The sequence below is a fragment of the Callionymus lyra genome, chromosome 19, assembly GCF_982586985.1.
Source record: "Callionymus lyra chromosome 19, fCalLyr1.hap1.1, whole genome shotgun sequence".
Taxonomy (NCBI): Eukaryota; Metazoa; Chordata; class Actinopteri; order Syngnathiformes; family Callionymidae; genus Callionymus; species Callionymus lyra.
This window is the reverse complement of record NC_141836.1, coordinates 2,424,601-2,451,502: the sequence shown is the minus strand read 5'-3', so window position 1 is coordinate 2,451,502 and position 26,902 is coordinate 2,424,601. Positions and strand designations below refer to the sequence as shown.

The 26,902-nt window shown below is 45.8% G+C and overlaps 4 protein-coding genes across 21 annotated transcripts in view; 1 reads left to right on the top strand and 3 right to left on the bottom strand.

The window, feature by feature from the left end:
• The window catches only part of LOC148058919 (forkhead box protein J3-like), a 54,090-nt gene extending 53,831 nt beyond the window's left edge, over positions 1 to 259 (bottom strand). For all 3 annotated transcript variants that reach the window (XM_087781106.1, XM_087781109.1, XM_087781107.1), the window contains exon 1: positions 182 to 259. The gene's annotated coding sequence lies outside the window, so the exon portion shown is untranslated. The remainder of the gene's footprint in view (positions 1 to 181) is intronic.
• A 409-nt stretch (positions 260 to 668) lies between these two features.
• Positions 669 to 3,179, bottom strand: emp3b (epithelial membrane protein 3b (MAM blood group)). Of its 7 annotated transcripts, XM_087781304.1 has the most exons (7): positions 3,039 to 3,179; positions 2,746 to 2,830; positions 2,529 to 2,703; positions 2,241 to 2,332; positions 1,549 to 1,651; positions 1,313 to 1,453; positions 669 to 1,135 (listed from the first exon to the last, which is right to left on the bottom strand). In XM_087781304.1, the coding sequence occupies exons 4-7, from the start codon at positions 2,316 to 2,318 to the stop codon at positions 966 to 968; spliced, it is 492 nt and encodes a 163-aa protein (XP_087637430.1). In that variant the 5' UTR covers positions 2,319 to 2,332; positions 2,529 to 2,703; positions 2,746 to 2,830; positions 3,039 to 3,179; the 3' UTR covers positions 669 to 965. The 7 variants fall into 7 exon arrangements, with proteins under 7 accessions (XP_087637430.1, XP_087637427.1, XP_087637431.1 ...); XM_087781301.1 differs by having other exon boundaries at positions 2,529 to 2,798; XM_087781305.1 differs by lacking the exon at positions 2,746 to 2,830 and having other exon boundaries at positions 2,529 to 2,671.
• Positions 3,180 to 3,620: 441 nt separating this feature from the next.
• On the top strand, positions 3,621 to 12,531 carry ccdc30 (coiled-coil domain containing 30). 4 transcript variants are annotated; one of them, XM_087781955.1, is made up of 27 exons: positions 3,621 to 3,673; positions 4,043 to 4,162; positions 4,576 to 4,749; positions 4,802 to 4,922; positions 4,977 to 5,140; positions 5,202 to 5,279; positions 5,762 to 5,918; positions 6,163 to 6,234; positions 6,326 to 6,441; positions 6,502 to 6,557; positions 6,618 to 6,810; positions 6,860 to 6,952; positions 8,142 to 8,270; positions 8,856 to 8,993; positions 9,047 to 9,210; positions 9,262 to 9,415; positions 9,473 to 9,550; positions 9,614 to 9,784; positions 9,837 to 10,046; positions 10,107 to 10,264; positions 11,086 to 11,251; positions 11,375 to 11,496; positions 11,591 to 11,732; positions 11,807 to 11,943; positions 11,998 to 12,112; positions 12,167 to 12,225; positions 12,279 to 12,531. In XM_087781955.1, the coding sequence occupies exons 2-27, from the start codon at positions 4,148 to 4,150 to the stop codon at positions 12,418 to 12,420; spliced, it is 3,324 nt and encodes a 1,107-aa protein (XP_087638081.1). In that variant the 5' UTR covers positions 3,621 to 3,673; positions 4,043 to 4,147; the 3' UTR covers positions 12,421 to 12,531. The 4 variants fall into 4 exon arrangements, with proteins under 4 accessions (XP_087638081.1, XP_087638080.1, XP_087638083.1 ...); XM_087781954.1 differs by having other exon boundaries at positions 6,615 to 6,810; XM_087781957.1 differs by having other exon boundaries at positions 6,615 to 6,810; positions 11,368 to 11,496; positions 12,279 to 12,412.
• A 1,470-nt stretch (positions 12,532 to 14,001) lies between these two features.
• Positions 14,002 to 26,902, bottom strand: part of znf362b (zinc finger protein 362b) — a 13,053-nt gene continuing 152 nt past the window's right edge. The window contains exons 1-9 of one of the 7 annotated variants that reach the window (XM_087781782.1): positions 26,837 to 26,902; positions 26,200 to 26,262; positions 25,888 to 26,080; positions 25,659 to 25,757; positions 18,748 to 19,054; positions 18,460 to 18,684; positions 17,747 to 17,825; positions 16,895 to 17,053; positions 14,002 to 16,755 (exon numbers count right to left, since the gene is read on the bottom strand). The exon at positions 26,837 to 26,902 is cut by the window's right edge and continues 152 nt beyond it. In XM_087781782.1, the coding sequence (XP_087637908.1) occupies positions 16,642 to 16,755; positions 16,895 to 17,053; positions 17,747 to 17,825; positions 18,460 to 18,684; positions 18,748 to 19,054; positions 25,659 to 25,757; positions 25,888 to 26,080; positions 26,200 to 26,262 (1,239 nt within the window). In that variant the 5' untranslated portion in view covers positions 26,837 to 26,902 and the 3' untranslated portion in view covers positions 14,002 to 16,641. The other 6 variants (XM_087781777.1, XM_087781780.1, XM_087781784.1 and 3 more) reach the window with 6 other exon arrangements.

Genomic DNA, 26,902 nt, shown 5'->3' with positions numbered 1-26,902 from the left:
GCTGATAAAACTCTTTAAACAACACAAACCCAAACGTTTGAACGAACACATGACCATCTAACAAATGGCGCCATCTTGTGTCGTGACGAAGCAGAAACATTTAGAAATACTTTCCATTTCGTTATTTAATTCAAACATTTAAATACAAACGAAACAAACAAAAATAAACCCGCCATCTTACCAGTACAAGGTCACGTGACCGCCGCTGACCTGTGACCTCTGGACTGAGGGTTGGAATAAAACTCGAACAAACGAGAAGATCTTGATTTGTTGACGTCACCTGCTCCAGTGTCGTCATAGCAACGACGTCATTTCTCTCTTCTTTTTTTTACATTTTCTTAATTTACTTTGATAAACTCGACTTGTGACGAGTATTTTTTATATATATATATATATATATATATATGTATATGTACGAGCTTAAATATCGTTAAACACTGTGTGTGACGTGGTTTGTGACGTCAACAATATTAAGACAGTAATAATAATAGTAATAATAATAATAATAGTAATAAATAAATAATAATAATAATAATAGTAATACTGGAGTCACACGCTTGAAGGAAGTCGAACCACGAGTTGAATGTTTGCTTTTGGTCATAAAGAGAATTAATGTTAAGGAATAAATAAGATGTTTTCTCAAGGTTTATTAAAGAAAGTCTCCAATGTTTGTTGGTAAAATAAATTTAAAAAGTTTTATTTTGCATTCATTTTTTTACAGGCACTAATTTATGACATTTTTTACAGATATTTTGAGAAAACAAGTTCCAGGTAGAGATGTTTCATATAATGTATAAAACATTATGACCAGCATATCAAGACAACAAACTTCTGTCCGTCCTGTTCTAAACACATGATTTAATGATCATTTCTCATCAAAGTTTGAAACTAAATCATCTTTCATGGAAAACCATAGAATCTTCATCAAAAGTTAAACAGAATCTTTGATAAACACCTGGAAACTGTTAGTCTTTTTTGCGCAGGTGTACGTAGAGGAAGCCGCTGCACAGCAACAGGGGCCCACACACCCAGGCCAGGATGAAGCAGTAGCCGAAGTGCCCGGAGCTCCTGGAGTCCTGCAGGATCTCCTGCTTGTGTAGAGTGTAGATGAGAGCAGCAGAGAAGGCTGTGAGGCCTGAAGACACAACAAGATGTTCTCGTTATTCTCACGTGACGTCAAACATGTCCCAGATGTGACAGGAATTGACATCACGTGACCGAGGGACAGTCAGGATCATGATGGTAACAGTTACAAACTATCAAACGTGACTGAAGTCACTGAACTATGATGATCAGTCAAGAGATGTTTTACCAGCGAAGACCTGACAGAGTCCAGTGAAGTAGAAGAGACCCCCCTTAGACATGGTGAAGAGCTGACCGAGGAAGACGAGGAAGGACACGGAGGAGAAGACCACCGAGAGGACCATCAGCACCTGAACGGCCTGCAGCCACTCTGAGAAGATCAAGAACATCCACATTCATCTTCTCAGCGACCAGTACATGTGTGAAGTTGAGCTTCAGAGAAAAGACATTAAGTTTAAACATCACCAGTTTCTCTAGAAGAGCTGCAGAGCCACGTCTCAGTGGAGTTATCGAAGCGACAGTTGAACCACAGGTCAGAGTTCTCTGTCCCGTCCCAGACCCACCAGGACTGTAGAGAAGATCAGAGTCTGTATTTGTAACATTTATGGACCATTGAGTTCCATCTATACATCCATCTATACATCTTTACATCCATCTATACATCTTTACATCCATCTATACATCTTTACATCCATCTATACATCTTTACATCCATCTATACATCCATCCATCCATCTATACATCCATCCATCCATCTACAGTGTATACATCCATCTATACATCTATACATCCGTCCATCCATCTATACATCCATCTATAAATCTATACATCCATCTATACATCTTTACATCCATCTATACATCCATCCATCCTTCTATACATCCATCTATACATCTATACATCTTTACGTCCATATATACATCTATCCATACATCCATCCATCTATACATACATCCATCCATCTATTCATCCATCCATCTATACATACATCCATCCATCTATCTATTCATCTATTCATCCATCTATACATCCATCTATTCATCCATCTATACATCCATCTATTCATCCATCCATCTATTCATCTATTCATCAATCTATACATCCATCTATACATCCATCTATTCATCCATCTATACATCCATCTATACATCCATCACCTTCTCCATGGTGGCGATGAACAGCATTGCAAGTGTGATGAGATGAAGGAGGGTCACGAACAGAAGCAGGTAGACCATGATTCCAAGACTTCCTGTCAAAATAAACACAATAATAAATGTTCACTTTTATACATGTTTGTTTGCTGGTAAAACGTGAATTAGTTTGTTCCACACAGGAGTTGAAGTTTCTTCATGAATGAAAAGTAACAGTTATTTCTTCTTAACTGTATATGTGGTTGACCTTGAGTGTCAAAAATAAAATGTATCATTATTATTGTAACGTCTAACCTGGACAGGAGGACTTCTGGAGGACTTCAGGTGGACTTCTGGAGGACTTCTGGGGACTTCTGGAGGACTTCTGGAGGACTTCTGGGGACTTCTGGAGGACTTCTGGAGGACTTCAGTTGGACTTCTGGAGGACTTCAGGTGGACTTCCGGGGACTTCTGGAGGACTTCAGGTGGACTTCTGGGGACTTCTGGGGACTTCTGGGGACTTCTGGAGGACTTCTGGAGGACTTCAGGTGGACTTCTGGGGACTTCTGGAGGACTTCAGGTGGACTTCTGGGGACTTCTGGAGGACTTCAGGAGGACTTCAGGAGGGAACCGTTCATCATGAGATGTTATTAGAGAAGAACAGTGAAGACATTAGCAGAGATTGACTCCATCCAGACCAAAGCATGAGTTGAGACTTTGTTTAGATGTGAAGAAGAAATGAAAGGCATGTTATCTGATCAGATGTTTAAACATACATGTTAAAAAAAACATTATCAAGTAACAAAAGGTAAAATCTCTACTTACCTTCAAGTCTTCTCTTCACAACTCTGGAACTGTACGACTCTCTAGGTGGTCCTTCTCTCCACTGCAGACACACCCCTTCTTTTTTTCACTCTCTCCATCCACATTTCCAAGGCGACGCCCATTTCCTCTGCACAACAGAGCCCTCTTTGCTGAAAACCCAAAATAAGTCCCGCTGAGGTTTTCTTCAGTTTCAATAACAAGAAGCATTTGAATGTCGATCAGAGACGCAACATTTCTCACTTTTCTGCTGCTGCTCACACTTCAGGTCACGCTGGACACCAGTGTCCACATGTGAACTGGTGACAACATCTGAAGGAGCTACAGGTTTTTATTCAGATAAACTGACAAACATGTTTATTTATCTTTAGTTCAACATGTTTCATGTTCAATATTCAACATATTTACAGATTAAACAACAACTTTGTCTCAAAAGTTACGCCTGATATTAGACTATGATCAATAATACATCAACTATCAAACCCATCACAGAAGCAGCCATTGTTATTATTAAAAGACAAAAAGACATAGTTATAAAATAAGACCCCCCCACCTCTACTGACGGTGGTCCGGTCCGTTGCCATGGTTTCCGCAGAAGCCAGGCGACGTCATCACGTCTGAATCGTGTCGCTATCAAGGTGAGAAAAGCAGTAAAACTATGACTTTCACAGTCAGTCAGAGAAACATGATCTTGACTCATGTTTCCAGCGACAGTCATGCAGCTGATGGAGCAGCAGCTAGTTAGTTAGCTGGACGAGTTAGCATCGAGTTAGCATTAGCATAGAACTAACTTTTCAACACTCGTGAACAAACACGAACGTTTCCTTTGTTTGAAAAAACAGGTTCAAGGCGATGGTTAAACGTCTTTGTCAGACATTTGGTTCAGAATTGTTGCTAAAAACAAAAGTAAATGTTTGCTTCAAGACTAGAACAATTCTTCAATCTTCTCTCGTGACTGAGTCTGAAACTGAACTGGAACTAACTTTAGTTTGTATTTGTTTCTGCAGAATGATGGACACAATAAAGGGACGAACGCAAGAACGGAAAATAAAGGTTTAAGGATGTAACTGTCGCTCGAAGTCTCTGGAGGAAACAGATGGTCTGGTCACGTGATGGAGGCTGAAGAGGTAGAAGTTATTATACAATAATAACCTTGAACCTTAACCTTTATACAAAACTCTAACCCTCGTATAGTAAAGATCCTGTGCATGAGATCAGGTTCAACATGGATCTGATGTCAAGTGAATGAAGATCCAGTTACTGATGTCAACATTGAGTTTAGTTCACGTCACATGTTTCTGTCGAGAGGAAATAACTTTCCTTTGTTTTGGTCGAAATGTTTGTCACACGATCCATGTTGGTGCGTCAAACATTCATTCTAAAGTTCATGTTGAAGTTATATCTTCAACTAACAATAGTTTGACTTTTGTTTGTCATTTTCTTGTTTCCACGCCGGTTGTCGTCAAACTTTAAAACAAGGAGACAAGATTCAAACAGGACTTAAGTTCAGAGTCTGATGAAAGTACCTCGTGGTCTTCAGGTCCTGCAGCAGATCTCTCTGCGGCTCCAGCAGGAAGGTCTGCCAGCAGACGCGGGTCCAGCAGCGCGACAGCGCCACCTGTGGACGCAGCTTCTCGACACTGAGGCCAAACTGGGTTCCTCTTCACAGGAGCTCCTCAGCGTCCAGACCCAGCAGGCGCTGGAGATGAAGGAGGTAAGAGGACCACGTGTGTCCGTGTGTGGAGTGACGACTTTGACCGTTTCAGGTGGACAACTACGTGGAGCACGTGCGAGGTCTTCTGCAGCAGCGCGAGACTCTCACGGCCGCGTACGAGCGAGAGAACGAAGATCTGCGACAGGAAGTGCACGTCCTGCGACAACAACAAGGTTGGTGTCCAGCAGCTTCAACGTGCGGCTCGTGAAGAAGCTTCTCTGCTGCAGACCTGCAGAGTAAGGAGCTGGCGGAGCTGCTGGCTCAGGAGGACCTCGGCGACCTGGGTCTCAGCAGCCCCAGCGAGCAGGTGGCCTACCTGCTGGTGGAGCGAGCCACACTGCTGGAGCGTCTGGAAGCAGCCGAGCAGAGTCCGAGCCGGAGAGACGTCCAGGTGAGTGTGTGACGTTGTGATGAGGTGATGACGGCAGATGATGCTCCACACAGTATCTCAGCAGGCGTCGTCTCTGCCTCCCTGGAGGAAACTGTTCGGGCTGCGCAGGTCCAGTCACAACAAACACAATCTCACTCCTGTAGGTTCTGGTGTCGCTCACGGTTCTGGACATGCATGACAACAGCCTGCAGGAACTAACACTATCAACACAAACATGTTCAGGTGCACGACGAGTCTGGAGCAGAAGGTCAAGACTCAGATGAGATCATGATGGACGTCTGAACATTCAAATCATCAGGTTCTCAAGGATTCAATGGTTCATTTGAACTCAATCATTTCTACTTGAAATGTTTGTTTACATTTGAATAAAAAAACATTTAAAATGGTTTGATATCGATTCTAATTCCAATCATTTAAAAATACATTTTCTAGTTCAATATATAAATGTTGGTATAATAGAGTCAATGGTTTGGTCTGAGACTTTAAACCAATGATGACGAACAAACTGATGATTTGAGACGACGTGTTGAACTTCTGGTCGAGACTCTTGGATGTGTTGCTGCATGGATCGTCTCCTCGCGTCTCCTCGCGTCTCCACCACCTCAGACCTTCATCTTCCAGGCTCTCGGTGAGGAGATGTCTGGCGAGCGTCTGGAGCAGCAGCGTCTGCAGCGGGACTTGGACGAGGCGTCCAGCAGGCTGACCATGGCTCACCAGGACATACGAAGACTCACCGGCGAGCTGGACGCTGCCAAGAGTGACAACCTGCACCACCGCGGTTTGTTTGATTGACGGCTGTCAGACCTTTTTAAGCCCCTTAAACATCTAATGCTCTGATGAAAGTTGATGCTTCATGAAGCTTCTGGAAACACTAGTGGCCTCAGTTTCCAAACGATGACCAGCTGTTCAGAGTGATGGAGCAGACAGCGCCATCTAGTGGCTCCTTGATGAATGACATGTTCATGAAGCTTCAGAGTGAAAGACGTGATTCTGTCAGATCTTGAACCATGGTCTCATCTCAGAGCTGGAGCTGCGAGGAACTGTGGAAGAAGTGGAGTTTCTGAGGAAGGAGGTGGAGAAACTCAAACACAGTGGTGAGGAAAGTGTTTTACTTGAGATGAGAAGCTTTGACAGTCCTGGAGGTGAAGATGAACTTTGTGTCAACTTTGGTTCGTTCATCTCCAGACATGCTGAAGCTGCAGAAGGTCCGAGAGGAGAGCGAACGTCTGGAGGCGGAGAACAGGAATCTGAGAGGAAAAGTGTTTGCGTTAGAGGCGGAGAACAAGGAGCTGCTGCTTCAGGTGAGAAGACGACGTGTGGAGGTCAAAGAGGTCAATATGACTCGAGATGTTCCTCTGCAGACGCAGCGAAACGATCCAGTCACAGAAGACCTCAGCAAACACAAGGATCTGAAGCGGTGATTAAAGCAGGACAACAAGACGAGAGGACGAACTGAAGTACTGCGTGTGTCCAGCAGGTGTCAGGCGCTGGTGGAGGAGCGGCAGGTACAGGTGAGGGAGCTGGAGCGACAGATCCAGAAGCTTCGTAAGCAGCTGGAGGAGCTGGAGGAGAGGAACGAGGAGCTGGAGGTCGTGGTGGGAGAAGCTCAGAACGCCAGCAAGGAGGAGCGACGTCGCCACGAGGGGGAGCTGGAGGGTTTGCTTCGGAAGGTAAAGTGAAATATCGCTCGTGTCGTCATCACCTGAGCTGCTCACGCAGGTCACACACCTGGAGGCGGAGCTTAAGAAGCAGGACGCCGGCGAGAAGACGTTGAATGTTGAGGAGAAAACATCCGAGTCCTACTTTCAGATGGTAAGATCCACTCGTGACCTTCATGAACATGGATGCTTAAAGCAGCACATTTAATATTCTCTGTTGGTTTATTTATAACTTAAAGTAGAACCTTCTCCCTTATGAAGTATTATTTCATTCTTGGATAGAAACTCATAATAATGTTGTACAATAGTTTGATACATGTGTCTGAAGGTACAACTCTGGAGTCATGTAGTGAATGTTCTTCAAGACGCAGTAACTTCTCATCATGACCATGTTTTAAACTTATTACTTTATAAAGTTGCTCTGAAATCTGGACGAACGAGAGGTTACGAGAGTCCAGTATGATGTAATAACGGCTTCACTCTTCCTCCAGCTGTAATCACACTTTGTTTATACAACGAGTCCCTTGGAGGTGGAGACTATTGATGATGCGTGGTGACAAACCTCCATGCTTGACCAATCACAGCAGAGTGGGTGTGGTTATGGTCAACAAGATTTAATCTCCAGAAAAACAAAGTGGTTTCAGTGGGCGGAGCTTAAGATTATTTTCTAATGTCAATATTTCAATGAAAAGAAAGTTTTGTACAAACACACACATTGATGATACACTAGAGTCACACATCACAACAACAACACACACACTGATGATACAATAGAGTCACACATCACAACAACACACACTGATGATACAATAGAGTCACACATCACAACAACACACACACACACTGATGATACAATAGAGTCACACATCACAACAACACACACACACACTGATACAATAGAGTCACACATCACAACAACACACACTGATGATACAATAGAGTCACACATCACAACAACACACACATACACTGATACAATAGAGTCAAACATCACAACAACACACACACACACTGATACAATAGCGTCACACATCAAAACAACACACACACACACTGATGATACAATAGAGTCACACATCACAACAACACACACACACACTGATGATACAATAGAGTCACACATCACAACAACACACACACACTGATACAATAGAGTCACACATCACAACAACACACACACACTGATGATACAATAGAGTCACACATTACAACAACACAAACACACACTTTTGTTCCTTCAAGGAAGAGTTTCTCGACAAACATGTGACTTTGATATTTTATAATAATGTCAATATCAAGGTGAAGTGCTAATGCTAATGCTAACGTGTGTCACGTGTGTGCAGCACCTGAGCGGCAGTGGTCAGGAGCGTCTGGCTCTGCTGGAGGCTCGACTGACGGAGGAGAAGGACTGGAGGAAACAACTGGAGCTGGATCTGACTTCAGCTCAGACGGCGCTGAAGAAAGACAAAGAAGTAAAACACCTGATGACACCTGTGACACCGCATGACACCTCATGACACCTGTGACATCTCATGACACCTGTGACACCGCATGACACCTCATGACACCTGTGACATCTCATGACACCTGTGACACCGCATGACACCTCATGACACCTGTGACACCTGTGACACCTTGTGACACCTGTGACACCGCATGACACCTCATGACACCTGTGACACCTGAGATACCTGATGACACCTCGTGACCCCTCATGACACCTCATGACACCTGAGATACCTGATGACACCTGTGACACCTGAGATACCTGATGACACCTCATGACCCCTCATGACACCTGTGACACCTCGTGACCCCTCATGACACCTCGTGACCCCTCATGACACCTGTGAGACCCTCATGGCATCTGTGACCCCTCATGACACCTGTGACACCTCGTGACCCCTCATGACACCTGAGACACCTCGTGACCCCTCATGACACCCGTGACACCTCGTGACCCCTCATGACACCTGTGACACCTCATGACACCTGTGACCCCTCATGACACCTGTGACCCCTCATGACGTGAAGGTAAAGCACATGTTCACCTCCAGGCTCGACTCGCGGCCGAGAGAGACGTGAAGAAGCTGCTCGTGGACGTCAACGGTCTTCAGACCGAGTGTCAACAAGGAAAGACGCTCATCAAGAGCCTCAGCCAGGTGAAGGGAGAGAAGGTCGTTCTGGAGGAGAAGGTTGGTGTGAAGCTTCATCTCCTCAACACCACCACAATAACCTTCACCTGCAGGTGGCGCAGATGGAGCGAGTCCAGCAGCGCCTCCAGGCCGAGCTGGACCGCAGCACCGGCGCTCAGCAGGGGGCGCTGCAGAGCACGGTGGAGCAGCTGCAGCAGAAGAACCAGCGTCTGAAGGACGAGCTCAGCAGCCTCCAGACCTCGCACGCCGCCCTCAGGTCAGTCCGCTCATCATGTCACATGTCAATCAACTCACACGTCTGTCTCAGAGACAAGATGGCCGCCGAGCGCCAGGTGGTCTCGGACCTGCAGGCAGACGTGAGCGACAGCGTCCAGAAGAAGCTTCAGGCTGAAGGTCAGACGGAGAGACTGAGGCTGCAGGTCCAACGTCTGTCTGAGCGACAACGTCCTGCTACAAACCAGGTGAGGCTCATCCTGGACCACATGAAGACCTCACTCACTCACTGACACCTGTCGCAGGTGAGTGACGGGTGTCACTCTTCTGATGAACACGTGGCTCTGCAGGCGCTGGTCAGTGAAGCTCAGGCTCACATCAAGGTAGTGTTGTACCGTCACCGGCCACTAGGTGAACCAGTCCACTTTACACCGTTGTCTCCTCAGTCTCAGGACCTGGTTCTGGGTCAGAAGTCTGAGGAGGTCCGGCAGATGAAGCAGGACCTTCAGAGGGTTCAGAACCTCTTCAGCTCAACCGAGCGAGAGCTGCGCTACGAGAAGGAGAAGAACACTGATCTCAAGACGCACAACATGCTGCTGGAGCAGGAGAAGCTGAAGGTGAAGGTGAAGGTCACGACCTCGACTCTTCTTCTAACCTTCTGCTCCTCAGCTCTCTGCTGAGCTGCAGCAGGCCCAGAACAAGGTGGTCCAGCTGGAGCAGAGCGTCCAGGCTTGTTCCTCCGACCTTGAGCGTCAGCAGCAGAGGGTCCGAGACCTGGAGCTGGATCTCGCCCGCAACTCTGTGAGCCGCAGCGCCGCCTGCAGTCTGCAGGAGGAACTGCAGGCGGAGAGAGAGAGGGTCATCGCGGCGGACAAGAAGGTCACCAGACACTCGCCATCCAACCTGCAGCTGTGAAGCTCACATGTGGATCATCTGCAGGTCCTGGAGCTGCAGCAGCAGATGAAGGTCGTCCAGCAGCAGCTGCGCCTGGAAGAAGCTCGAGCAGCAGAGAGCAGTCGAGTGGAGAGAGAGAGTCGAGATCTGAGCGACGCTCTGAGGACCGTGAGGCTCCAGCAGCAGCAGGAGAACATCAGCAGGTGAAGGGACTCATGGGACTCATGGGACTCCAAGTGACTACATGTGACTCGATAGGATTCCTCTGACTCGATATGACTCCATATGACTCCCTCTGACTTCCTATGACTCCTTCTGACTCAATATGACTCCTTCTGACTCGATATGACTCCTTCTGACTCGATGCGACTCCCTCTGACTCGATGTGACTCCCTATGACTCGATATGACTCCCTCTGACTCTATGCGACTCCCTATGACTCAATGTGACTCCCTATGACTCGATGTGACTCCCTATGACTCTATGCGACTCCCTATGACTCAATGTGACTCGATGTGACTCGATGCGACTCCCTATGACTCGATGTGACTCCCTATGACTCTATGCGACTCCCTATGACTCGATGCGACTCCCTATGACTCGATATGACTCCCTATGACTCGATATGACTCGATGTGACTCCCTCTGACTCCCTATGACTCGATATGACTCCCTCTGACTCCCTATGACTCCCTCTGACTCCCTATGACTCGATATGACTCCCTATGACTCGATGTGACTCCCTCTGACTCTATGCGACTCCCTATGACTCAATGTGACTCCCTATGACTCGATGTGACTCCCTATGACTCAATGTGACTCCCTATGACTCGATGTGACTCCCTCTGACTCCCTATGACTCGATATGACTCCCTATGACTCGATGTGACTCCCTATGACTCGATATGACTCCCTATGACTCGATGTGACTCCCTATGACTCGATATGACTCCCTCTGACTCGTGACTCCCTCTGACAGTGACTCCCTCTGACTCGTGACTCCCTCTGACTCGTGACTCCTCAGGAAGCTCCTGGAGCAGCGAGACGAGGAGCTGCAGCAGAAGATCCGTTCGCTCCGCCTGAAGGAAGCGACCTTGACTCGCACCAACGCGGAGCTGCTTCAGCGAATCAAACAGTTGGACTCTCGTCTGTCGGCGCTGGAGGCGGAGCTTAGCAGCGCCAGGGAGCAGGTTTGATGATTCATGAGTCACAGGAAGTTCTTCAGAGTCGTATCTGAAGGTCTGATGATGTGTAGAGTGTGAGGTCATACTGTAGGTGGCGCTGTCACAGTGTTTACTGACACCAGTTCTCAGGCCAGAGCGAGTCAGACGAGCTGTCAGAGGCTGACGGACGAGCTGTCAATCAGCCGGCAGGAGAGCGAGCGAGCGCAGGACGAGCTGCAGCAGGTCCTGCTGCGACTGGACGCACACGTCAGGTCAGTGTGGACACACACCGTGACACACACACACCGTGACACACACACACACCGCGACACACACACACCGCGACACACACAACTGTGTGTGCAGGAAGTACAACGACAAGCAGAGTCAGCACCAGATGAAGATGCGTCGAGCGAAGCACGTGTTCCTCAGAGCCACGAGTCAACGCGACGCCAGCGTCCAGAAGCTGCAGCACGAGCTGGCGCTGGCCCACGACCTCGCGCTCAAGGTCAGGCTCCATGACCTGATGACCTGATGAAGATCCTCCTGCCATCAGGACCTCACTCTTTGATTGATTGACAGGAGAAGGAGTGTGTCCTGAAGGTTCTGGAGGAGAACGAGAAGCTTCTGGACGAGCGGAGGAAGCTGCTGCTGAAGATCAGCGAGGCCGAGGACATGAGCAGCTCCGGCAGGAGAGCGGCGTCCACGGTCCAACACCGGTCAGTGACACGTGGTCATGTATGAAGAACATACTCAACCTTCTGGTCCATCAGGGTCAACGTCCTGGAGGAAGAGAACCAGCAGCTGAGGGAGCGAACAGTGAAGCTCTCCAAGCAAGTCAGTTGTCTGGAGCGAAGCCTGAGGAGCACACACACCTTCAACATGGAGGTGAGATCATGTGCTCAGACATGAAGGTCACGAGCCTCACACGATGATCCACAGGCCGTGAGCAGAGGACGAGTCTCCAGTGAAGTCTACGGCGTGTTCCAGTCGTCCTGCAGGTACGATCAGGTGCTTCATCTCCTGCTTCTTCTGACCCGACATGTCTCTCCAGCTCCTACGAGGACCTCCTGGACACCTTCGTGAAGGTCGACCCTCGACCTGGAGGATCACGAGTCTCTGAACAAAGTTACCTGAACCTGACGTCTCCATCTGTCCCGGACCTGAAGGACACGGACGTCCCTGAAGACGAGTGAACACAACCGTGTTCACGTGTGAACACAACCTTGTGAACACAACCTTGTGAACACAACCGTGTTCGCGTGTGAACACAAGCTTGTGAACACAACCGTGTTCGCGTGTGAACACAACCGTGTTCATGTGTGAACACAACCTTGTGAACACAACCGTGTTCGCGTGTGAACACAACCGTGTTCATGTGTGAACACAACCTTGTGAACACAACCGTGTTCGCGTGTGAACACAACCGTGTTCACGTGTGAACACAACCGTGTTCGCGTGTGAACACAACCGTGTTCGCGTGTAAACACAACCGTGTTCGCGTGTAAACACAACCGTGTTCGCGTGTAAACACAAGCTTGTGAACACAACCGTGTTCGTGTGTGAACACAAGTGTGTTCACGTGTAAACACAACCGTGTTCGCGTGTGAACACAACCGTGTTCACATGTAAACACAACCGTGTTCGCGTGTAAACACAACCGTGTTCACGTGTAAACACAACCGTGTTCACGTGTAAACACAACCGTGTTCGCGTGTAAACACAACCGTGTTCGCGTGTAAACACAACCGTGTTCACGTGTAAACAACCGTGTTCGCGTGTAAACACAACCGTGTTCGCGTGTAAACACAACCGTGTTCGCGTGTAAACACAACCGTGTTCGCGTGTAAACACAACCGTGTTCACATGTAAACACAACCGTGTTCGCGTGTAAACACAACCGTGTTCGCGTGTAAACACAACCGTGTTCACATGTAAACACAACCGTGTTCGCGTGTAAACACAACCGTGTTCGCGTGTAAACACAACCGTGTTCGCGTGTAAACACAACCGTGTTCACGTGTAAACACAACCGTGCACTTTAACAAGTTTACAGCAGCTTCAGTGTTGTGTTCATGCAGCCATTAAAACATCAAGTGTTTGTTTTTTTTTAAATGTGATTATGACGAGTTTTCTACTGACATGTTGTTTAATAAACGTTTTTCAATACTTTGATGCAGTGAAATAATTTATTGAACATTTAAAGTCAAATACTCGTGTTTTCAGAAGAAAACAAAACTGTTTCATCTAAAGTGTGTGTGTGTGTGTGTGTGTGTGTGTGTGTGCGTGCGTGCGTGCATGCGTGCGTGCGCGTTACTTACTTTGTTGTTCTGGAGATTAAATCTTGTTGAACCACACCCACTCTGCTGTGATTGTCAAGCATGGAGGTTTGTCACCACTCATCATCAATAGTCTCCAGCTCCAAGGGACTGGTTGTCTAAACAAAGCATAATCACAGGAGGAGTGAAGCCATTATTACGTCATAATGGACTCTCGTAACCTCTCGTTCGTCCAGATTTCAGAGCAACTTTATAAAGTAATGAGTGTAAAACATGGTCCTGATGAGAGACTGACAAAGTATCAAAAGAATCTTCAGACTCACCATGAGGTCGACTGGAGGTCAAGTCTTCAGTTTTACCTTCAGGTCAAAGTTCGCTGCTGTGATGCGTTCAGGTGAACTTGACAACATCGACGGAGGAAAATGAAGGAAACCGAAGAACAACGATTCACACGAGTGAGGATGACCTCAGGTGAATGACCTCTGACACGACACAAGGTCAAGTGAATTGATAACAGTCCGTTTATTAAACAAGGTAGAGATACAAATATTCTTCTTCTCAACAAAGTCGTTACGTTCTGTCGTTGCACAGGTTCGTGAAACTGTTCGTGAAACTGTTCGTGAAACTGTTCGTGAAACTGTTCATGAAACCACACAAAAGTTGAATCTACGTTGTTTTTTTCTTCCAGAGTCGACCTTGTTTTACAGACGACGGCTCAGGAGAAACTCGTGCGAGTCGGGAACATGAACTCGTGCGAGTCAAGAACATGAACTCGTGCAAGTCGGTAACATGAACTCGTGCGAGTCAAGAACATGAACTCGTGCGAGTCGGGAACATGAACTCGTGCGAGTCGGTAACATGAACTCGTGCGAATCAAGAACATGAACTCGTGCGAGTCGGTAACATGAACTCGTGCGAGTCGGTAACATGAACTCGTGCGAGTCGGTAACATGAACTCGTGCGAGTCGGTAACATGAACTCGTGCGAGTCGGTAACATGAACTCGTGCGAGTCAAGAACATGAACTCGTGCGAGTCAAGAACATGAACTCGTGCGAGTCGGGAACATGAACTCGTGCGAGTCAAGAACATGAACTCGTGCGAGTCAAGAACATGAACTCGTGCGAGTCAAGAACATGAACTCGTGCGAGTCAAGAACATGAACTCGTGCGAGTCAAGAACATGAACTCGTGCGAGTCGGGAACATGAACTCGTGCGAGTCGGGAACATGAACTCGTGCGAGTCGGGAACATGAACTCGTGCGAGTCGGGAACATGAACTCGTGCGAGTCGGGAACATGAACTCGTGCGAGTCGGGAACATGAACTCGTGCGAGTCGGGAACATGAACTCGTGCGAGTCGGGAACATGAACTCGTGCGAGTCGCGAACATGAACTCGTGCGAGTCGCGAACATGAACTCGTGCGAGTCGCGAACATGAACTCGTGCGAGTCGCGAACATGAACTCGTGCGAGTCAAGAACATGAACTCGTGCGAGTCAAGAACATGAACTCGTGCGAGTCGCGAACATGAACTTGTGCGAGTCAAGAACATGAACTCGTGTGAGTCATGAACTCGTGCGAGTCATGAACTCGTGCGAGTCGTGAACATGAACTCGTGCGAGTCAAGAACATGAACTCGTGCGAGTCAAGAACATGAACTCGTGCGAGTCGGGAGCAGAGTTAAGGCTACATGTTGAAAACAACTGGTATAAAAGAAGATAACAGACGTGTAAATAAAGAACATGTACATGTGACGTCCGTGTGTCGTTGGGTCTTAACTGAGGAAGAATTAGAAGAATCTGAGCCTTGACCTGTCACTCAAATCTGTCACTCAAGCAGGTGTGTACTTGTGTTGTATTTAAAGTTGTGTAACGATGGTGGTTTGGGAGGAAATCAGAGCAAACTCAGTCCATGATCTGTGGTTGGCACTGGACAAACTACTGTACATCATGATCATCTCCCATGATGCAACACTGTCATCAGCGAACACATGGAGCACCAATGCTCCTCCCATGATGCAACACTGTCATCAGCGAACACATGGAGCACCAATGTTCCTCCCATGATGCAACACTAATAGACTCAGGGACTCATTCATTCCTCGTGTTATTTAAATGTTTACTTCTGAGTTTGAAGTGAAAAGATGTTTCTATGTTAATCTTTGTGTTCTTTTCACTTTAACTTTTGTTCTTATTCTTATGAATCTATCTTCAAACAAACTGAAAGATTGTCCAGAGGATCAATAAAGTTGATCTGATCAAGAGATTCTCACATGTTAACACGACACACGTCACATGTTAACACGACACACGTCACATGTTAACACGACACACGTCACATGTTAACACGACACACGTCACATGTTAACACGACACACGTCACATGTTAACACGACACACGGACGCACGAGGCTGTTGTGGTTTAATGTCAACATGTGTCTTGACTGCAGCACCACTGCTGCCCTGAAGGGGGAGCTCGAGGTAACGTTAACACAAAGAATACAAAGATACTGCAACACTTAAGAGAATCTGATGGTCGTCGTGACGACATCGTCAACATGAGTCAAACCCATGAAGACGAACAAATGTTGGTCCAAAGGTCATTGTTTTTGGGTCAAAAGTGTAAAAACATTAAATGTTTCTCATCATTGAAAACATTTCATCGAATCTTAAAAATTGCTACAAAGTTTGAAAGTTTTCTATTTCTGAAGACGTCACTTGAGGCTGAAGATCGTTTTCTATTCGTTTACAGAAACACATGAAAACATTATGACCAGCAGAACTAGTTTGACGGGTACTGACCACTGCGGCCTGATGAGAAGGTTCTCCATCAAATTGATATTTTAACATTTTGTAGATTAAATAAATCTATATCATCAAATCAATATAATGACCTTCTGAACCCTCGGTGGTCATAATGTTTACGTTTCTACAAACATCTCAAGTCAAAGCAGTTCTCGGAGCTGCCACTAGGGTGACGTGTGGAGCTCGTGCTGAAAGTGCTTCAAGGTTCTCTTTGGATGAAACACACCCAACAATACTTGGATTCTTAGAGATCCTTCAAAACCATTGGATGGAGACAGGAAGTCGTGGACGGCGCTGACCAAAGTGCTGACCTTCTGACCTTCTGGACAGAACGGCTCAGATGAGCGAGATCCGGATCGGGATGCTCGGGGACTGGGTTCTCTGAGGAGACTGATGGTTGAGATGTTCCACCACCGTGTGTTTGGACATGTGCTTCATGAGGTACGTCTCCTGCAACCCCGGGATCAATACATCGATCAGACACTCATGCTTTGAAATTCATTTCATATGAAGATAATAATGTATATTTTGAATCCATTTTAAAAGTTGATATTTATTGTAAGTATTTAAGTGAAGGTGAAGAACTCACGGAGGTGTAAGCGCGTCCACACATGCTGCAACAATACGCTTTGGCGTTCTTGATGGCGTGAGCCGACAAGTGGATCTGCAGCGACGCCGAGTCGGAGTACGAGCGGTAACAGTTCGGACATTTGTAGGGTTTGTCTTTGTTGTGTTGCCTCTGATGAGACTGAAGGAGAGAGAGTGAGTTAGAGTGAGTTAGAGAGAGTTAGTGTGTGTTAGTGTGAGTTAGTGTGTGTTGGAGTGAGTTAGAGAGAGTTAGAGAGAGTTAGAGTGTGTTGAGTTAAAGTGTGTTGAGAGTGAGTTAAAGTGTGTCGAGTTAAGGTGTGTTGAGCTAAAGTGTGTTGAGTTAAAGTGTGTTGAGTTAAAGTGTGTTGAGTTAAAGTGTGTTGAGAGTGAGTTAAAGTGTGTTGAGTTAAAGTGTGTTGAGAGTGAGTTAAAGTGTGTTGAGTTAAAGTGTGTTGAGAGTGAGTTAAAGTGTGTTGAGTTAAAGTGTGTCGAGTGTGAGTTAAAGTGTGTTGAGTTAAAGTGTGTTGAGAGTGAGTTAAAGTGTGTTGAGTTAAAGTGTGTTGAGAGTGAGTTAAAGTGTGTTGAGTTAAAGTGTGTTGAGAGTGAGTTAAAGTGTGTTGAGTTAAAGTGTGTTGAGAGTGAGTTAAAGTGTGTTGAGTTAAAGTGTGTTGAGAGTGAGTTAAAGTGTGTTGAGTTAAAGTGTGTTGAGAGTGAGTTAAAGTGTGTCGAGTTAAAGTGTGTTGAGAGTGAGTTAAAGTGTGTTGAGTTAAAGTGTGTTGAGAGTGAGTTAAAGTGTGTTGAGAGTGAGTTAAAGTGTGTTGAGAGTGAGTTAAAGTGTGTTCAGCACACACACCTGCAGGTTGCTCAGTTGTGTGAACGACTTCTCACACTCGGGGTGAACACACTTGTACGGTCGATCTCCAGTGTGGATTCTGAGGAGAAACATTTCTTCAATAACAAGTTAAACATAAATACAAGTTCAATGTTAATTAAAGAAACATAAACATCATCATTTGAACAAAAGTATTGGACGAATCAAATCAATCTATAATTGTGACGCGTGTGAGTGTTTTAAACATGTATTCAAACATGTATTCAAACATGTATTCAAACATGTATTTAAACATGTATTCAAACATGTATTCAAACATGTATTTAAACATGTATTCAAACATGTATTCAAACATCTATTCAAACATGTATTCAAACATGTATTCAAACATGTATTCAAACATGTATTCAAACATGTATTCAAACATGTATTCAAACATGTATTCAAACATGTATTCAAACATTCATTCAAACATTCATTCAAACATTCATTCAAACATGTATTCAAACATGTATTTAAACATGTACCCGGTGTGTTGTGCGACACGCACCCGGTGTGTTGTGCGACACGCACCCGGTGTGTTGTGCGACACGCACCCGGTGTGTTGTGCGACACCAACCCGGTGTGTTGTGCGACACGCACCCGGTGTGTTGTGCGACACGCACCCGGTGTGTTGTGCGACACGCACCCGGTGTGTTGTGCGACACGCACCCGGTGTGTTGTGCGACACGCACCTGGTGTGTTGCTGCAGGTGCGACAACTGCCTGAAAGAGTCGTCGCAGTAGGAGCAGTGATAGGGTTTGATGCCCAGGTGGATGCGCAGGTGCTGCGACAGGTAGGAGGCGTTGGCGAAGGTCTTGGAACAGTGAGGACACTTGTGAGCTTTGGCCTCTGTGTGGGACTTGGAGTGGATCTGCATCTCTGACTTGGTGAGGAAGGTGAGCGGACACACCTTGCACCTGGAGAAGAGTCAGATGTTGCTGAAGATCGTGAGACGATTCGAGTCACGACTCCTGACGCACCTGTAGGTCTTTCCCTCTTTGGGGGCGACGGTGATGCAGCCCTGCTCGGCGAGCAGCGGGTATGGAACCACCAACAAGGCTCCGGACGAGTTCTCCGCCTTGATCTTCTTCCTGCCTCGAGGCGCTTTAGGCGGCGGACCCAGCAGACCCGCCAGACCTCCAGCCTTCATGTGGTCCATGCCGGGTGCACTCGCCAGCCCCGAGACCATGTTGAGCACCGGCGCCCCCCCGAGCCGGTTCTGACCACTGGAGGTCGGGGTGGTGGGTGTGAGCGCCTCGGAGTGAGTGTCGGGTCTGGACGGAGGACCTGAAGACAGACGTGAAGACAGTCGTGAAGACAGACGTGAAGACAGACGTGAAGACAGACGTGAAGACAGACGTGAAGATAGTCGTGAAGATAATCGTGAAGACAGTCGTGAAGATAATCGTGAAGATAATCGTGAAGATAGATGTGAAGATAGATGTGAAGATAGACGTGAAGACAGTCGTGAAGATAATCGTGAAGATAATCGTGAAGACAGTCGTGAAGATAATCGTGAAGATAGACGTGAAGATAGTCGTGTAGATAATCGTGAAGATAGACGTGAAGATAGTCGTGTAGATAATCGTGAAGACAGTCGTGAAGATAATCGTGAAGATAATCGTGAAGATAGATGTGAAGATAGATGTGAAGACGGTCGTGAAAATAATCTTGAAGATAGTCGTGAAGATAATCTTGAAGATAGTCGTGAAGATAGTCGTGAAGATAATCGTGAAGATAATCGTGAAGACAGTCGTGAAGACAGACGTGAAGACAGACGTGAAGACAGACGTGAAGACAGTCGTGAAGACAGTCGTGAAGACAGACGTGAAGCCAGTCGTGAAGACAGTCGTGAAGACAGTCGTGAAGACAGTCGTGAAGATAGTCGTGAAGACAGTTGTGAAGACAGACGTGAAGACAGACGTGAAGATAGTCGTGAAGACAGTCGTGAAGATAGTCGTGAAGACAGTCGTGAAGACAGTCATGAAGACAGTCGTGAAGACAGTCGTGAAGACAGACGTGAAGACAGTCGTGAAGACAGTCGTGAAGACAGTCGTGAAGACAGACGTGAAGACAGACGTGAAGATAGTCGTGAAGACAGACGTGAAGATAGAAGTGAAGACAGTCGTGAAGATAGTCGTGAAGATAATCTTGAAGATAGTCGTGAAGATAATCTTGAAGATAGTCATGAAGACAGTCGTGAAGATAATCGTGAAGACAGTCGTGAAGAAAGACGTGAAGATAGTCGTAAAAATAATCTTGAAGATAGTCGTGAAGACAGACGTGAAGATAGTCGTGAAGACAGTCGTGAAGACAGACGTGAAGACAGACGTGAAGACAGTCGTGAAAATAATCTTGAAGATAGTCCTGAAGATAATCTTGAAGATAGACGTGAAGACAGTCGTGAAGATTAACGTGAAGATAGACGTGAAGACAGTCGTGAAGATAATCGTGAAGATAATCGTGAAGACAGTCGTGAAGATAATCGTGAAGATAGTCGTGTAGATAATCGTGAAGATAGACGTGAAGATAGTCGTGTAGATAATCGTGAAGACAGTCGTGAAGATAATCGTGAAGATAGATGTGAAGATAGATGTGAAGATAGATGTGAAGACGGTCGTGAAAATAATCTTGAAGATAGTCGTGAAGATAATCTTGAAGATAGTCGTGAAGATAGTCGTGAAGACAGACTTGAAGACAGTCGTGAAGACAGTCGTGAAGACAGTCGTGAAGATAATCGTGAAGACAGTCGTAGAGATAATCGTGAAGATAATCGTGAAGACAGTCGTGAAGATAATCGTGAAGATAAATGTGAAGATAGATGTGAAGACGGTCGTGAAAATAATCTTGAAGATAGTCGTGAAGATAATCTTGAAGATAGTCGTGAAGATAGTCGTGAAGACAGACTTGAAGACAGTCGTGAAGACAGTCGTGAAGACAGTCGTGAAGATAATCGTGAAGACAGTCGTGAAGACAGTTGTGAAGATAGTCGTGAAGATAATCGTGAAGATAATCATGAAGATAGTCCTGAAGATAGTCGTGAAGACAGACGTGAAGATAATCGTGAAGATAGTCGTGAAGATAATCGTGAAGATAGTCGTGAAGATAATCTTGAAGATAGTCGTGAAGATAATCTTGAAGATAGTCGTGAAGACAGTCGTGAAGATAATCGTGAAGATAATCGTGAAGATAGTCCTGAAGATAGTCGTGAAGACAGACGTGAAGATAGTCATGAAGATAATCGTGAAGATAGTCGTGAAGATAGTCGTGAAGATAATCGTGAAGATAGTCGTGAAGATAGTCGTGAAGATAATCTTGAAGATAGTCGTGAAGATAGTCGTGAAGACAGTCGTGAAGACAGACGTGAAGATAGTCGTGAAGATAGTCGTGAAGACAGACGTGAAGATAGGAGTGAAGACAGTCGTGAAGATAGAAGTGAAGATAGAAGTGAAGACAGACGAGAAGATAGTCGTGAAGACAGGCGTGAAGATAATCATGAAGATAGACGTGAAGACAGTCATGAAGACAGTCGAGAAGATAATCGTGAAGATAGTCGTGAAGATAATCGTTAAGATAGACGTGAAGACAGTCGTGAAGACAGACGTGAAGACAGTCGTGAAAATAATCGTGAAGATAATCGTGAAGATAGTCGTGAAGATAGTCGTGAAGACAGACGTGAAGACAGTCGTGAAGATAGTCGTGAAGACAGTCGTGAAGATAGTCGTGAAGACAGTCGTGAAGATAGTCGTGAAGACAGACGTGAAGATAGTCGTGAAGATAATCGTGAAGATAATCGTGAAGATAGTCGTGAAGATAATCTTGAAGATAGTCGTGAAGATAGTTGTGAAGATAGTCGTGAAGACAGTCGTGAAGATAGTCGTGAAGACAGTCGTGAAGACAGACGTGAAGATAGTCGTGAAGACAGACGTGAAGATAGTCGTGAAGATAATCGTGAAGACAGACGTGAAGATAATCATGAAGATAGTCGTGAAGATAGATGTGAAGACAGTCGTGAAGATAATCGTGAAGACAGTCGTGAAGATAAACGTGAAGATAGACGTGAAGACAGTCGTGAAGATAGACGTGAAGACAGTCGTGAAGATAATCGTGAAGATAGACGTGAAGACAGACGTGAAGACAGTCGTGAAGACAGTCGTGAAGACAGTCGTGAAAATAATCGTGAAGATAATCGTGAAGATAGTCGTGAAGATAGTCGTGAAGACGGACGTGAAGACGGACGTGAAGATAGTCATGAAGACAGTCGGGAAGACAGTCGTGAAGATAGTCGTGAAGACAGTCGTGAAGATAGTCGTGAAGATAGTCGTGAAGATAGTCGTGAAGATAGACGTGAAGACAGTCGTGAAGATAATCGTGAAGATAGACGTGAAGACAGACGTGAAGACAGTCGTGAAGACAGTCGTGAAGACAGTCGTGAAGACAGTCGTGAAAATAATCGTGAAGATAATCGTGAAGATAGTCGTGAAGACGGACGTGAAGACGGACGTGAAGATAGTCGTGAAGACAGTCGTGAAGACAGTCGTGAAGATAGTCGTGAAGACAGTCGTGAAGACAGTCGTGAAGATAGTCGTGAAGACAGTCGTGAAGATAGTCGTGAAGACAGACGTGAAGATAGTCGTGAAGATAGTCGTGAAGATAGTCGTGAAGACAGACGTGAAGATAGTCGTGAAGATAGACGTGAAGACAGTCGTGAAGATAATCGTGGAGACAGTCGTGAAGATAAACGTGAAGATAGTTGGAAGACAGTCGTGAAGATAGACGTGAAGACAGTCGTGAAGATAATCGTGAAGATAGACGTGAAGACAGACGTGAAGATAGACGTGAAGACAGTCGTGAAGATAATCGTGAAGATAATCGTGAAGATAGTCGTGTAGATAGTCGTGTAGATAATCGTGAAGACAGTCGTGAAGATAATCGTGAAGATAATCGTGAAGATAGATGTGAAGACGGTCGTGAAAATAATCTTGAAGATAGTCTTGAAGATAATCTTGAAGATAGTCGTGAAGATAATCTTGAAGATAGTCGTGAAGACAGTCGTGAAGATAATCGTGAAGATAATCGTGAAGATAATCGTGAAGATAGTCCTGAAGATAATCGTGAAGATAGTCGTGAAGATAGTCGTGAAGATAATCGTGAAGATAGTCGTGAAGATAATCTTGAAGATAGTCGTGAAGATAGACGTGAAGACAGTCGTGAAGACAGACGTGAAGATAGTCGTGAAGATAGTCGTGAAGATAGTCGTGAAGACAGACGTGAAGACAGACGTGAAGATAGGAGTGAAGACAGTCGTGAAGATAGAAGTGAAGATAGAAGTGAAGACAGACGTGAAGATAGTCGTGAAGACAGGCGTGAAGATAATCATGAAGATAGACGTGAAGACAGTCATGAAGACAGTCGTGAAGATAATCGTGAAGATAATCGTGAAGATAGTCGTGAAGATAATCGTTAAGATAGACGTGAAGACAGTCGTGAAGACAGACGTGAAGACAGTCGTGAAAATAATCGTGAAGATAATCGTGAAGATAGTCGTGAAGATAGTCGTGAAGACGGACGTGAAGACGGACGTGAAGATAGTCTTGAAGACAGTCGTGAAGACAGTCGTGAAGACAGTCGTGAAGATAGTCGTGAAGACAGTCGTGAAGATAGTCGTGAAGACAGACGTGAAGACAGTCGTGAAGATAGACGTGAAAAGTGAAGACAGTCGTGAAGACAGTCGTGAAGATAGTCGTGAAGACAGTCGTGAAGAGTCGTGAAGACAGACGTGAAGATAGTCGTGAAGATAGTCGTGAAGACAGTCGTGAAGATAGTCGTGAAGACAGTCGTGAAGATAGACGTGAAGATAGTCGTGAAGATAATCGTGGAGACAGTCGTGAAGATAAACGTGAAGATAGACGTGAAGACAGTCGTGAAGATAGACGTGAAGACAGTCGTGAAGATAGACGTGAAGACAGTCGTGAAGATAATCGTGAAGATAGACGTGAAGACAGACGTGAAGATAGACGTGAAGACAGTCGTGAAGATAATCGTGAAGATAATCGTGAAGATAGTCGTGTAGATAGTCGTGTAGATAATCGTGAAGACAGTCGTGAAGATAATCGTGAAGATAATCGTGAAGATAGATGTGAAGACGGTCGTGAAAATAATCTTGAAGATAGTCTTGAAGATAATCTTGAAGATAGTCGTGAAGATAATCTTGAAGATAGTCGTGAAGACAGTCGTGAAGATAATCGTGAAGATAATCGTGAAGATAGTCCTGAAGATAATCGTGAAGATAGTCGTGAAGATAGTCGTGAAGATAGTCGTGAAGATAATCTTGAAGATAGTCGTGAAGATAGACGTGAAGATAGTCGTGAAGACAGTCGTGAAGACAGACGTGAAGATAGTCGTGAAGATAGTCGTGAAGACAGACGTGAAGATAGGAGTGAAGACAGTCGTGAAGATAGAAGTGAAGATAGAAGTGAAGACAGACGTGAAGATAGTCGTGAAGACAGGCGTGAAGATAATCATGAAGATAGACGTGAAGACAGTCATGAAGACAGTCGTGAAGATAATCGTGAAGATAATCGTGAAGATAGTCGTGAAGATAATCGTTAAGATAGACGTGAAGACAGTCGTGAAGACAGACGTGAAGACAGTCGTGAAAATAATCGTGAAGATAATCGTGAAGATAGTCGTGAAGATAGTCGTGAAGATAGTCGTGAAGACGGACGTGAAGACGGACGTGAAGATAGTCTTGAAGACAGTCGTGAAGACAGTCGTGAAGATAGTCGTGAAGACAGTCGTGAAGATAGTCGTGAAGACAGACGTGAAGACAGTCGTGAAGATAGACGTGAAAAGTGAAGACAGTCGTGAAGATAGTCGTGAAAAGTGAAGACAGTCGTGAAGATAGTCGTGAAAAGTGAAGACAGTCGTGAAGACAGTCGTGAAAAGTGAAGACAGTCGTGAAGACAGTCGTGAAAAGTGAAGACAGTCGTGAAGATAGTCGTGAAAAGTGAAGACAGTCGTGAAGACAGTCGTGAAAAGTGAAGACAGTCGTGAAGACCATCATGTTCAATACAAGATCTTTGTTAATGTTTACTTGATTAAAGGCTTTTATTTTGAAAAGCCCTGTCCCAGAAGTGATGTGCTGTGTCTCAAATCACATACTAGCGTACTAAAAGTTAGTATTTTTAGTGCGTTAGTTCGTCTCAATTCGTACACCACTGTAGTGCTCCATGCACACTAAAGTGGCGTACTAACACGCCCACAAAACTAGCATGGTTCGATGGACACTAACCACACTAAACAGCCGCCATTTTAGTGACGTTTTAAACGGAAGTTACTTACATATATAAATGCATATATATTCATATACTTACAGGTGTATTTTCAGCAGCAGTACGAGGATAAACACGTCTTCGCTGCTGATACCAGCTTAAATATCTCGCGAATATTTAGATTCTCATATTTTTTCTTTATTTCTTTTTCCAAACTTGCCAAACGTGCTGCCAGCAGGTGGCGATAGCGTTCCAACAGCTGGTTGAAACATCGTTAAATAGAAGTAGAAGAAGAAGCTGTCATGTGATTTCCTGTTAGTGTGTAGCAGCAGAGTTTGATTTGAGACAAACTATCTGTGGAGAATTAGTTACTAGTTAGTAAGTACACTAAACTGATGCATACTAACTTCTAGCATACTAAGAGTAGTATGTGATTTGAGACACAGCACTGGAGTAATAACGTTTCTTAACGAGTCTTAAAAACCTTTAAACTGAAGGTTCGTTAAATGTGTTCTTTGTGTAAATAATGTTTGCGACACAAGTTACAATATTTCTTACTTTAAACAGTTTATTCAAATCTTTCAAACCTGAACAAAAACATGGAGAACGTGTCGTACCTGAGCGCTGGTTCAGTCGCTGCTCGCCAAGTTGTCTCAGGTGCCAGTCTTCCCACAATCCTTTGGCCTTGACGGCCATCTTGTCGTCCAGACCTCCATCTACGAGAAGATTAACGAGTGAACGTCGTGAAGACAAACTGCTGCGACCGTGAACTTCCTGTTCTGAGGAGGTCACATGACGCGGTCACATGACGCGGTCACATGACCGTCGCTGAAGGTGTGTACTCACGCAGGTAACAAACGGTACCTGGACCGGAGGCGGGTCGGGCGCCGGCGTCCGGCGGCAGGTGCGCCGACAGCTGCTGCTTCTGCGCCGCCATCACGTGCTGCGAGTCCGACGCCGCGCCGCTCAGCAGCAAGGGCTGCTGGGAGGACGGGAGGTGAAGAGGTCGGATCTTCTCGGCCATCAGCTGCTCCTTGATCTTGTTAATGAGCACCAGGTTATCCAGCTGCAAAGTTGAACCGTCACACTCCACAGACGTGAACGTCAGCCACTGACCACTGCGACTGACCCGGTCACACCTGGACAGGTCATGCTTACCTGGCCCGGCACGGACTGCGGCGGCGGCCAGAAGTACGGGTTGTTGAAGCGAGACTCCGCCATCTAGACGTGATGAAGTCATGAGACACAACAAGAAACCAGGCTCTGTCCCAGCTACCCAGGGCAAGAGGCAGTGATCACGTGCAGACATGAAGTAAACAATGAGATTTATCTTCTTTTTCATCCTTCGTTCATTTAGCTTCTGTTCCTCACTCGCTGTCACTCATCACTTTCAACACTTTATCCGCCGACGTCTCGACGAGCACTCGAACCGAACCGAACCGAACCGAACCTCCCGCGGCGACACTTTCCCTCCAACATTTGCAGACAAAAGAGAAAAAAAATGGCAGCTTGTTTTTAAAAGGCCGCCATATTCGTGTGTGTGCAGGTCCAGAGAAGAAACAAAGGTGTGTTTGTCTCGTGAGGTTCTGGACCCGGACCCGGACCCGGACCTGGACCTGCCCACTGAAAACTGACCCTTCCTGCTCTCCGTCACAAACACACAACAAGGTCGAGACACACAACACACGCATCACTTTCGTTCGGAACACATTCTGCAACTTTTGGACGAACCGAGCCTTCGTCGCGACGAGGTTCGGAAGGTTGGAGTGGATCAGAACCGACGTGAGACACATACCTTCAGTGTCGTGTGGAGCCGCTGAGAGAAGAAGAGAAGAAGAAAAGAGAAGAAGAAGAGAAGAAG

Coding starts and splice junctions, on each gene's coding strand:
- emp3b (XM_087781304.1), bottom strand. CDS start 2,318: ATGGTCTACCTGCTTCTGTTCGTGACCCTCCTTCATCTCATCACACTT. Junction 1,454..1,548: donor CAGCTCTTCTAGAGAAACTG/GTGATGTTTAAA, acceptor TGATCTTCTCAG/AGTGGCTGCAGGCCGTTCAG. Junction 1,136..1,312: donor ACTCTGTCAGGTCTTCGCTG/GTAAAACATCTC, acceptor TTGTGTCTTCAG/GCCTCACAGCCTTCTCTGCT.
- ccdc30 (XM_087781954.1), top strand. Junction 6,953..8,141: donor CCGAGTCCTACTTTCAGATG/GTAAGATCCACT, acceptor ACGTGTGTGCAG/CACCTGAGCGGCAGTGGTCA. Junction 9,416..9,472: donor AACGTCCTGCTACAAACCAG/GTGAGGCTCATC, acceptor CACCTGTCGCAG/GTGAGTGACGGGTGTCACTC.